Source organism: Rhineura floridana, chromosome 3 (assembly GCF_030035675.1).
Source record: "Rhineura floridana isolate rRhiFlo1 chromosome 3, rRhiFlo1.hap2, whole genome shotgun sequence".
In the NCBI taxonomy this organism is placed as follows: Eukaryota; Metazoa; Chordata; class Lepidosauria; order Squamata; family Rhineuridae; genus Rhineura; species Rhineura floridana.
Window position 1 is genome coordinate 61,304,032 of NC_084482.1, and position 12,348 is coordinate 61,316,379.

The 12,348-nt window shown below is 42.1% G+C and overlaps 1 protein-coding gene across 9 annotated transcripts in view; it reads left to right on the forward strand.

The window, feature by feature from the left end:
- Positions 1-12,348, forward strand: part of LOC133379950 (uncharacterized) — a 39,338-nt gene that overhangs the window by 17,696 nt on the left and 9,294 nt on the right. For all 9 annotated transcript variants that reach the window (XM_061616198.1, XM_061616204.1, XM_061616196.1 and 6 more), the window contains 4 exons: positions 2,461-2,519; positions 2,753-2,788; positions 3,980-4,032; positions 6,870-7,002. In XM_061616198.1, the coding sequence (XP_061472182.1) occupies positions 2,461-2,519; positions 2,753-2,788; positions 3,980-4,032; positions 6,870-7,002 (281 nt within the window). The remainder of the gene's footprint in view (positions 1-2,460; positions 2,520-2,752; positions 2,789-3,979; positions 4,033-6,869; positions 7,003-12,348) is intronic.

The window sequence follows — 12,348 nt, forward strand, 5'->3', positions numbered from 1 at the left end:
TATTCTTATACTAGAAGGGTGTAGGGTTTTTTTGTCACACCAGAAGGTTTTCAGATTTTGCCATAATGTTTCAAAACACAAGCAATTTGATCTTCATCAGGTCTTAGTAAAATTAAAATTGTGGGTCATTATTTGTTACTGCATTAAAGGTGATCAGTTATATAATACTGCTCTTTTGAGTTATATGTTATCCCCTTTCCTCTTATTTTCACATTTTTCATATTCCTTTGTTTGCCATAACCTGTTTGCTTCCCCCTCCCTCCTTTTGAAAATTCTTTTTGTCCTTTTTTAGCTGACTTGAAACCTTTCTCTATTTTCGTTGTGACTGTTCTGGACTATTTTTGCTGGGCTGGGCTGATCTACCCCCTGAACGAGAAAAGGATTGTTGCTAGGACACCTTGCAGGCTGAGTCTAAGTGTGATTACTCCCACAGTGTTCAGTGGGACTTTACTACCAAGATCATGTGCATTCAGTTGCTGCCTCCCTTCATGAAGGTCTTTCCTCTGGTCTCCACTCGATTTGGATCCCTTGGAGGCCAAATGGACAGGAAGCAGTACCAGTGACCCCAGTTTCTTGGTAGGCTCTCTGATGCCGGGCCTGAGGTACTGTACGCTACCTGAGCCTGCTACTGTTCTTCCTTCCCTCTCCATTCCTGCTCCTTTGTTTGTTTTGAAGCAGTTCAGCTATGGTGCTCTGGTTGCAGCTGTCTCCTCCTCTTTCCATTACTCCTTTTCTCCCCCCTCCTAGTCCGCCATGTTGTTGTAAATAATAAACATAAGTATTGCCAAGGATTGGCATGTAACTTCCTTGGCCCCTTCCTCCTTCTCTTCCGCACCCTCCACCCAAAATTGCTCATGTGTGGGAACAAGGAAACCTGCTTCACACATTGCCAAATTTATTAAATTTACAAGCTTCCTTTCCACCAAAGAGCTCAAGGCGCCTAATGTCTGTGTTTAAAACATTGTGTGTGTGTGTGCGTCAAGCACAAGTTTTCTCCAGCACTTAATGTTATAGGTGAGGTGTGGGAAACCTTTGGTCCTCCAGGTGTTGCTGAACAACCCCTTCCATCATCCCTGGCCATTGGCTGTGCACGCTGGGGCTGATGAGAAAGCTTGTGCTTGTCACACACTCACCATGATTTAAACACATACATTACATACCTTGAGCTCTCCACACCTGTTGTAGGCACTCAAGCCCAGGGAACTGGGATCAGCCATGGATCTCTGCCATGTGCACATGTGGTAATCGTAAACATATGTTTGCCACATGGGGAGCAGGTCTCAGTGGAACTGGGAGATGTGAAGGTAGAGCAACTGCTGCCCAGCTGTTTCTTAGCCAGTGTCTTACGCTGCAGTGTCCTCACTGGGAACAAGAGGGAAAGAAAGCCCCACTCTCTGCAATGTTTTGCTAGGGGAAAGGGTCATGGAACCACTTGAGCCCCCACTGACCACAGCGTATGCCTTGTAGATTAAGTCATCTTTTATCAATAATGGTCGACCCAATATTTTCTTACCTATTTTCAACTGGAATGCAATCCCAACAGTTGTTTGTATGATGGTGGTGGAGCTTCTAATGCCTCTTTTCTCCCCATCGCCATGTTGGGAGTAGCCATTAGGTTTAATTTCACAGTGTTTGCCGCCTGTGATGCAGTAGAATCCTGAACATCAAATGTCCTACAGTCCAGTTTGAGGAACAAATGTTAAGTGACAAGAAGAGCTTATTCGCATGGCTTTTGGTGTGAGGCAGGCTCCCCTGAGGAGATGCAGGTAATTGCTTGGGGAGATGTGAGTCCCCTCCTCAGCTTATTCCCCCCCCCACTGGAGATTCAGATGGCTCAGAGCTGCACAGTAGCTGCTTACAAGCTGACAATGTGACACTTGCAACTGTATAGGAAGGTGACTGCCTGCAACTTCCCAAGTCAGCTCCCCTCTGCTTCCTTGGATTCCCCCAGTAGCTGTGGGGTTTTGTGGATGTTTCTTTTTTTCTTTTGCAAAAATCTACCCAATTCTACCTGCTGCACAGTGTAAGCAGCTGCTGCATAGCTCCTGGACATCTGAATCCCTCTCTTGTATATGGCTTAATTGGGCTGGTAGGAAAAGTCCCACCCTGCCTTTCTCTGCCTAGCCAGGCAACATGAATGGTCACACCTGTCTACCAAGGCATCCTGTGACTGATCAGTGGGAACCACCTTTACTATTTGTAAGGATTTTATTTCCTGGTATGCTTGCCTGTTTAATCTGCTTGAAGTGCAAGTGAATGGTGTCAGTTTAGAAATCTATTTGTTGTTGGTTACTTTTGGAAAGGCTTGAATATTATTTTAGGGAGGCATGCTCTTCCTGTGACCAAATTTTGAGATCTGGTGGTATATCTTCTGTGTGTCTCTGACGTACTGATAAATGAATATATGAGGCTGGTCAGGGACTAGGCAGTGAACTCTAATTCTTGGTTTTCCTCTTCCAGAGCCTTTCCTCTCTCTGATGCGGGTGGTAACAGAAATGAATTTCTCCCTAGATTTGCAGGTACAGTAATTGATTATTTTGGAATATAAGTTTTGTGTACTTTCCTCTGCTTAATGCAGCCTTCACCAGCCTGGTGCAGTCCAGATATTTTGGTATACAACTCCTGACTGGGTCTGATCGGACTTGTAGCCCAAAACATTTGGATGGCACCAGGATGGAAACATGTATTTTCCAACCTTTCATCTTAACCTCTGGCTTGACTTCTTATAGTTTGCTATGCTTTTTGTTTTTAGAATTCCAGTTTCTTGGATGAAAGTTGGCAACTTCCAGTAAGAGCTTTTAGTTCTCCTGCTCAATACCATCTTCTGAAGATTCATGATCTTGTTGTTTGTAAATGGGGACAGCACCGTCGGTTTTCACACCTGGAGCAAAATGGCACATTTGCTCCAGAGTGGACCTTTTAATAATTTATTTTTAAATGTATGTTTTAATGTCTCACAGGCACAAATTTTGGAGGTAGGGAAATGGTCCCTTTCTGGGAATCTCCCTCTCAGTAAATCCTGCTGGGAGGAAGGGCGGTGTGTGTGTATAAATAAAAGAAAATCACTTCATAGTCCTGTTTATAAATTTATAGAGTGCTTTACAGCCTTTCAAGCAGCCTTACACAAAAGTCCTCCTGTGAAACTTGAACCCATGTCTCACTGATTCAAGTCTGAACTTCTCTCCATTGACAGACACACTTGGAGTTTTAAATAATTACCCTTTTGAAAACTTCAGCTATACAGAAATTTTACAGAGCTCTGGTTTCAGCTGGGTCATAGAACAAGACTGTCAGTTTGCTTTAATCCGAGCTAATTTTAAATGTACACCTTGCTGTTTCTGGTCGTTTGGGTGGGGCAAGGGTACTGTGGAATGGGATCTGAAGTACTTTTCACTGTCAAAATCAGCCTCAGGGTTGGCTTAGAGCAGGGATGGGGGATCTGTGGCCCTTCAAATGTTTGTGGATTTCAGCTTCCATCGTTCTTCACTATTGGCCCTACTGGCTGTGGCTGATGGCAGTTGGTGTCCAACTATGTCTGGCGGGCCAGAGATTCTCTATCCCTGGCCTAGTGTGATACTGGCCTACGGCTGTTTCCCCCCCCCTTTTAAACTTTGTATTGTCAGTAAAGACATGGAAAGACTACAGTTGGCTTTCTGTTCTTGGTTGAGCACTTCTAGGCTTTGATAATTTGCTCTGCAGATCAGGGATCAATTAATTTAAACTGTGAAGATATCTAAGAGTGGATTATCCTCCAAGCCTCTAACTCTGAGGCCCCTCAGTGTAGCATCATAAGAATGCTGTTGTGCCTTCTGTGGATAAATGGAAAACTCAAGACATCAGGGCCTGCCACAGCCTTCCTTTAAAGTCAGTGCCCCAATAGAAGCAAAACACCCCATCTTTGCCAAGGCTTGTATGGTGATGAAGGGGGATTTCTTCAAGCTTGCTGGAGACCACACTGATGATGAATACTGCTTTCCAGGTGTGCCGGACCTATGAAACTGTTCCCTGCAGGGAGCTGGGGATGGTGCTCAGGTAAGAGACTGGACCATTGCTTTGATATCCCTTTGTACAAAATCCATTCTTTTATAAAGGTACAGGTGTGAATTTGTGAGACAAGGGGACCAAAGAAAGGTGGTCATTGTCATGAATGTGTCAACCTGACTTGATTTTGCAGAATATATTCTGCTTGCACTAATGGCGTGGAGCTTCATGGAGCAGGGTTCCCAGCCCTAGAAATTCTATTCATCCCCCTGCCTGACTTCTGAGATTTCGCCAGGTATTGCCCACATGCATTCAGGCTACTTTTTACAGCTGTAATGTAAAGGAGAGCCACTGTGGTTTGATGGCTGCTCTTGCGACTGTGGAGATCCAGGTTCAAATGCCCATTGGCTGCAAAGCTTACTGGGCAAGCTTGGGCCAGTCACTATGTCTCAGTCTAAGCTACCTCACAGGGTTGTTGTGAGGCGAAAGGAGTGGCAGAGGGAACCATGTTTTTCCCCCCTAAGTTCCTTGGAGGAAAGACAAGTTAAAAATGTAACCCAAAACTTGCTTTTTAAAAACATAGACTGTAATTGTCAATGTCAACATGCTGACCAGTGCACCCAGTAGCAAATTCTGTGCTTGTACAGAATGATCGAGTGCCGTCAGCCCTGGTTGTATATGACTTAAGAGCAGCAGCTTGACAAACCATGATCCAAGCATGTGCTAGCAATAAAGATTAGTGCTTGGAGCAAGATAGTAATCCTAGCGTTGACAGGGGAGTTCAATCTAATGCTGTGTAACATGTGGTCCTCAGGCTGTACATGGCCTTGAAAGCACTTCTGAGAGCTGCCTGTAAGCCCCCAATAACCCAAATCTTCAATGTTGTAGAGGGAATCTTGAAAATATGATGGCAATATGTGCTAATGCCACAGAAGCCAGGAAGCAAGGGGGGGAGGAAGTGTCAATCATTATTTCATTACTCATTTTTTTACTCATATTTTTAAATTAAGGAACATGTACTACATAAACATGAGAACAAAACAGAGAGGTACAAGCCATTGCTTAGAGCAGCCTTTCCCAACCAGTGTGCCTCCAGATGTTGTTGGACCACAATTCCCATCTTTTCTGACTATTGGCAATGCTAGCTGAGGCTGAAGGGAGTTGTGGTCCAACAACATCTGGAGGCACACTGGTTGGGAAAGGCTGGCTTAGAGGCTTACATAGTAATATCTAGCAGTTCATTATTTTTGAGATGCCAACTCCAACATCTATTTATGTTTTTCATTCATATTTGAGTGAGGATTCCATATGAGACTAAGGATTCCATGATAAGGACATCACCCAAGAACAGTAATGTGTCTACCAGTTTTGGCATCTGTTGGGTCTGTGCAATTACCATGATGGTATATAACAGATGTACAAATTAGCTTCAGCACTCTGGTTTGTGAAGGGTTTCCATTATGGCTCTTTGTGCAACCCCACTCTGGTTTTAAGCACCACAGACGATCTGATCCAAATAACCGTTTTTTTTTGCCTTAGGAATTTTTGCAGAAGTAGAAATGGAATGCTAATGGTGGAGCAAAGTTTTTCACCAAGTATATCAGCCCCCAGTGAGAGGGCTTTGGTGATGCCTCCCCCCACCCAAAATGCTACACCCATTTCTCATGTTTGTCAAAGACTCCGTTCATATGAGCAACTGCTCATGCGGGTGGCTGCTTCTTATGCAGCTGGGTGGACAAAAATTGGCAACGCCAGCTGTTTGTGTGTGGGTTTCCTTTCAAGATCTGGGTGGATGTTAACTATACCTTTTGCAGCCCTTCATTTTCAGGGAGGTTCTGCTAGTCTGGTTAACACTAACAATGTTTTTTTAACACATTGGAAACTGCCATGAGAAGGGCAATCCTGAAAGGCAGCCTATAAATAAAGAACATAGTGAGTGAATGAATGAGTAGTGGTTAAGATTCCAGGGCATGGTCAGAAGGCACATGATGCAGCCACGTTGCTGAAACAAAGCATGTCCTGGTCTGGTCAGTGCCAGAATGGGAGACCTCCTGGGAACTTGTGTGTTCCACTATGGAAGAAAGGCAGAAATAAAATGGGTGGATGAACAAGTAAATGGTTAATGCCCACTCAAGATGTATAAGGAGCTACTTGCCCCACAACTGGCTTAACACATGGAGGTCCTTCACTGCCTCCTTAGTAACGTAAACTTGGCCACCCACATGGCTGTTTGCATATACAATGCAGCCAAAGCTGAGCTCTGGAGCCAGTCAGCATGTGTATAGTGACATATGTCATATGTTTGGCTAACATAAAATGCTGTGGTAATAGCTTTAGACTTCTGGCTGTGGTGCTATTGACCTGAAAAGATCCAGTGATCTCTCTCTCTCTCCCCCCCCCTCCTTCCTTATAAGTAATCTGGAAGTTTTGATCACTGCTTATGCTTCATGGCTGAAGGGCTCACCTGCATGTTATGCACAAATGCTTGTAATAGAGGCCTGACACCAAATATGAATGGAAAACAATTTGGAAGAGATTTTGAGTGGAGAAGTATCATCAGGGGAAGGGGATGCGTAACGCTTTCCACTGTAGGCACCATAGCTGCTCCAAGATGCATCCTCCTCGACATGGTTTAAAACATGACCATTTGAAGTCTGTTGGGGAGGAGCTGCAATTTGGAATGGGCAAAGGGTTAAGCATTTCCTCCCATGTACAGCTTTTCTGCTCAAAACTGAGTTCGTTTTTATCTTACCCAGAGTTTTCTGCAGCCAGGGCATCATCACCATGTATTTGCCCTAAGCCTTCCTTCATTCCCTCACTCAAGGATCTGGTACCTCAGCCCTTCAGTGAGAGCTCTTGTCTTGTGTCTCCCCCTCTTCTCATCTCAGATATTTGGATGGACGGATTTTCATCATAAACGTGCTTCCACAGAGCCAGGCAGCAGTGGATGAGGTGGTGCTGGTTGGAGATGTTATTGATGAGATAAATGGATCTTCACTGAGGAATGCATGCAATGGACAGGTGTGAAAGGAAGAGCTGTGATCTCTGGGGACTGAGGCTGGTGCATTGCCTGAGATCCTGAGAAGGAGCAGAAGAGGTGGCTGTGTGCTGTTGCTATGGGAACTGTGCAGAGCAAAAGCTCTGGTGTTTGACCTGGAGATCATGTTGAGAAATTGAGGGTGTGGGAGGGATACAGAAAGATTTGGTCAGAAAATGTCTTGTGTTCTGCTTTCTTTAAAAAAAAAAAACTTATAGAGGTTTTTGCTGCAGGGCTCATTTTATTATTATTATTATTATTATTATTATTATTATTATTATTATTATTATTATTATTATTATTATTATTATTTTCAGAAACTTAAATTGATAATGTCCATGGTTTATTTGCTGTTAAAGTTACCTATTTAAGTGTTTACAGGTGAGAGAAATGTGGGGATCAGACTGAGCCATAGCAACTACTGGGGGGCACGTAGGCATCTGCTCACACCTTTGGCAGGCTGTAGGCTGGTTGCATACGGAAGCTGTTGTGGAGGCCACAGCTGAACATTACAAACACATCACCCCATCCCACCTCAGTATTTGACAATTTATTATTTTAATTGTTTTCTACATTTATATCCCGCTTTCCACCATCTAAGTCTCCAAGCGACTTGCAGAAATGAAAATATGCAATGTACAAATTCTAAAACACAAATTAAACCACCCCCAAAAATTAAAATCTTAGAAATTTAAAGCAAAGAACATAAAAAAATTGAAAACATGCACACAACTCCAGAAATAAAATGGTTTTAAGCAGGTGCCTAAAACTCAAGATGTGATGTAGTGGAACTATAAGTACAAGTCAAAGTAATTAGTTTTTTTAAAAAATACCAAAATATTTGGTATACTGTGCCTGGTGACTTCCGGGAAGGATTGCTTCGCTTGTGCCTGCCTCTGAGACGAGCTCTCGTCTCAGAGGAAGCTTTTTCAGTTTTAAAACCAGTCAAAAGGTTTTTTTTGACTGGTAAAAACTTTCTCCCAGGCAAGGGAGAAACGAAGAGATCATCCACAAGCTTCGTTGTGTTTGTTGGGGGACTTGAATTCATTAGGATTGCCTATGAACGAAGGACCAGCCAGCAACGTCGGACGAAGCCAAGGAATTTCAAGCAAGCTCAAACTTATTAAGCGAGACATTTTTCTTTTCTTCAAAGAAAAACAGATTTTAACAGGCAAGCATTCTTCTTTCTATCCTCATCATTTGGCTTAAATTGTTGCAGTAAAAGAGATTTGTTAAAAGAATCAGCAGTAAAGAATCCCTGGGTGAGTTATAACTTTTCTCTTTTATACACGGAATTAAGGCGGAAGGAAATCGAAATAGCTTATCTTTGTTTTTATTGCAAAAAGCTGGCCTGGAATTGAGAATTATAAAGATACAAACGGATGAGAGATATCTAATCTGAGGAGAAAAATTTTGATTTATATGAACTTTTGAGTATTATATGTCTGGGACTATTTTTTCTGGTCTACTTCATTTTGACGAATCTGCCTGTTCTTTATGCCACAAACTATTTGGATGCTGTGAACTAAATTTGTTTTGCATTCTTGGACACATAAGAGATAAGGCAGTTTGTGCTGTCTACATTATGATGTCATCAGGTTTGGAATATTAACTCCTTTGTTGCTGGAAAAAGAAATAAATTGCTCTTTGCTTGGGAATAGTGCTATATTGGAAATTGAAGGGTTTTTTTTTTCTTCTTGGTTTTAAAAATGACAATTAAGAAAGTGGCTGAGACCCTGGAAGTAAATATGTTTCAGAAAATAATGGATGAGATTGAGATAACGAAACAAGAACTGAGACATGGCAAACAAGAGGTGAAAATTGAATTTGGCAAAATGAAGCAGGAGCTGAAAGAAATAGGGGATTTTATGAGAGAGGAGGTTGATGAGATCAAAGATATAACTAGACAAGCAATAGAAGAAGAAAGAAAAATTAAAGGGAAGATGCAAGTCCTGGAGATTGGAACAGATATATCAAATGTGGAACTGGAAAAAGATTTGGAGTTTATGGACCTTAGAGATAAAGATTACTGTTTGGAATTCAGCGTTGTCTCTGAAGAAATTGATGAAGATATTAGAGATAAAGCTATCAATGTTTCAAAAAAATTTCTGGACTGGAATGATGTGATGGAGCGTGAAATAGAGAAAATTTATAGAATTAATTACAGATATGTGACAATGGAAAAACTCTCAAGAGATGTGCTAGTGCATTTCGTAAAAAAGAGGAACAGAGATATGACTTTACAACAACATTTCAGTAACACATTCAGAATTGATGGCAAGGAAATATTTGTGAGGAAGGAAATTCCCATCAGACTCTTATTATATGACTATGACTATGACAGCAAGATTATTATGGATGCAAGGATGGAAGATGGAATTAACACTAATAATGGAAGAATGGCTATTGAAATTACTGGACCTAGCAGACTTGATGAGATGGATTAATCGACATGTTTATTTGGAGAAAAATCGATGGATATATTTCTCAAGGACTGGAAACCTCTCTTTGACTTTTTGCGGAAAGAATAAAGTGATGTTAATGAGATTTGATGATTAATTAAGATAACTACTGGAGGAAAGTGATTTTGTAATATATTAAGAGACAGGTTTGTTATATATTATAGACCTATAACTGATCTGCGACAAATCGGAAGTCAACATTTTATTTTATTGTATTAGTTATTAATTTGTTTTTGTTTTGTTTTGTTTTTTGAAACTTTGAATAAAAAAATTAATGAAAAAAAAATACCAAAATATTTCAGGATATTTTTGGATCAAGAGAAATTTGTTACTGTACTTGCTATGTGTATCTGTACAGTGAAGGTGAACAAATCAAGGGGTTCCCTTACAGCAGCTACCGCCAACATGATGCCCTCCAGATGTTGCTGGACTACATTTCCCCTGATCCTTGACCATTTGGCCATACTGTCTGAGGCTGATAGAAGCTGGAGTCCAAAAATATATGGGGGGGAACCACATTGGCTACCCCTTGCCTTACGTTTTTGGGGGTGGGGAATATATTATCCCAGGATCTTTGTTAATGCTTTCCATGTAGGTGTCAGAGCTGGCATGTGTGACAGATGGGAATTAATGACAAGTGGTAACTGACAATAGCCTAATACATGTCTACTCAGAGTAAGCCCCATTGAGTTCAGTGTATAGGATCTTAGTCTAAAACTGGTCGAGGAGGAATGGGAGGGCAGATTATGAGGAAATCACTTGTCTTATCATGACTCCTGACAAGTTCTTATGTATTTGTTGCACCTTCTAGCATCCCCTGGCCTTCACTGTCATGGTGCTTCACGTTATTGCAGGGATGGGGGAATCTGTGGCCCTCCCAATGTTGCCTGACTACAGCTCCCACCATCCCTGACCATTGGTCATGCTGGCTTGGGTTGATGGGAGTTGGAGTCCAATGACAACTGGAGGGCCAGTGATTCCCCCCCCCCATCCCATGTTACAAAAATCAGGTACTGAAGCCCACGGGAAGAAGGCCATGTTAGGGTTATCATTTCCCACCCCCCATCCCAGACATGTTCTCTCTGGTTTACCTTCGTAACCACATTTGCAGCAGTCCCATCACTGCAAACCTGCATCTGTTTATTTTCTTCCTACTAAGTTACTATTAATGAGACGTGTGTAGCATAATGGGGAAGATGCTAAACTCCAAACTGTAGAATCTCTGGCTTCAGTCTTGTCTCTGCCATGACTCATTGGATGGCCTTAGGAAAGCTTCTCTTTCTCAGGATCTGCTCCCCACAGGTATATTATACAGGGTCACTGTAAGGATTACAAAAAGAAGATACAGGAAGTACTTTAAATGCTCCGAAGTGCTATATAAATGCAAAGTATTAGGTTGCATACCATGTTAGTTGTACTCTGAGTAAACTCATTGAAATTAATGGCATGACAAAATTAAATATTAATTTCATTATCATTATTATTACACTTGTATACTGCCCCATAGCTGAAGCTCTCTGGGTAGTTTACATTGAGTCTGCTCTGAGTAGGACATCGTTGGTTTCAACCCATTATGTTTGAAGGCTTGAAGCCTGTTCAGCGGAACTGTGACTTCTTTTAACAAATCTTTACCATGCACTAGCTCAGTCTCTGTTTTCACTGAGAGTGAGTTAAAATGCAGAGGGAATGGGAGGAGAACATAACCTAGAGTCGTGTGTACATTGTTATGGATGGAAAGTTCATTGAAAAGTACTCTGGGATAGCTTCACATAACTTAGAACCATGGAAGCAGAAGGGACCTCAAAAACCATTAACTGGTGTACCAGCTGACACTGGAAACCCACTACTACAGCATCCCTGATAGATGTCTTTCCATCTGTCCTCACCTTAAAAACTTCTAATGTAGGAGTGTCCACAACCTTCCAGGGGAATCTCTCTATTGTCCAACAGCTTGTACCATCAGCAAGTTCCTTCTAGTGTTTAGTCTAAATCCTCTCTAAGTGTGTGTGTGTGATTTGAAACCATTGGTTTGGGCCTTACTTTCTAGATCACCAGGAGACAACTTTCCTTCATCATCTATGTGACAGTCCTTCAAATATTTGCAAGTGGATATTGTATTGTCTCTTAATTGTCTCTTCTCCAGACTAAATATACCAATTCCTTCAGTAATCACATTCCTCCTTATGGGAGAAAAATATGGAATGTGCTTGTCAGGACCCTTCCTGTCAGGATCCCACCTCAGGCCACCACCTGCAAGGATCCCGCCTGTGGCTACCGCCTTGTCACGGTCCTACCTCAGGGTCCTGGTTTTTAAATGGTTCTCACCGGCTCTAGCAAAGATCTCTCAAGATCCCACTGCTAGGCAGCACCACCAGTCACTCCCTGTAATTCAATATTGCCTTGAGACTGTGCCTTAGTCTCCTCCTGGCCTATTGATACTTTGTGTCTGGGTGCACTTGCAGGCCACAACCCGCCTGTATCTTTGTGCCTATAAAGAATACAGCCCTGGGTTGCTCTGGATACCTGATGATGTTACACTGTCTCTTCACCACTGCCACCATTGATACTGTTTCCCCACCTTGGTAAATGCCCTGCCCACCCTTCTGGTCTGTGTAACCCAGCCAAGGATCAGACGTTAGGTAAACCAAGAAATATTTATTAATATACACAGGAATAACAAGATTACTTAAAGGTATAGTTTAACAAGTGTATGGTTTCATCAGATGCATTATTCTTTATGTTACTAGTCGTCAATAACCTGCCTCACTACCAGCCTAATCCAATCCAACCCACAAAACCAACCAACAGCCTCCCTCAGAACTCCCACAAAACAGCCTCCAACCAACTTGTCATCCTCTCATTTATCCC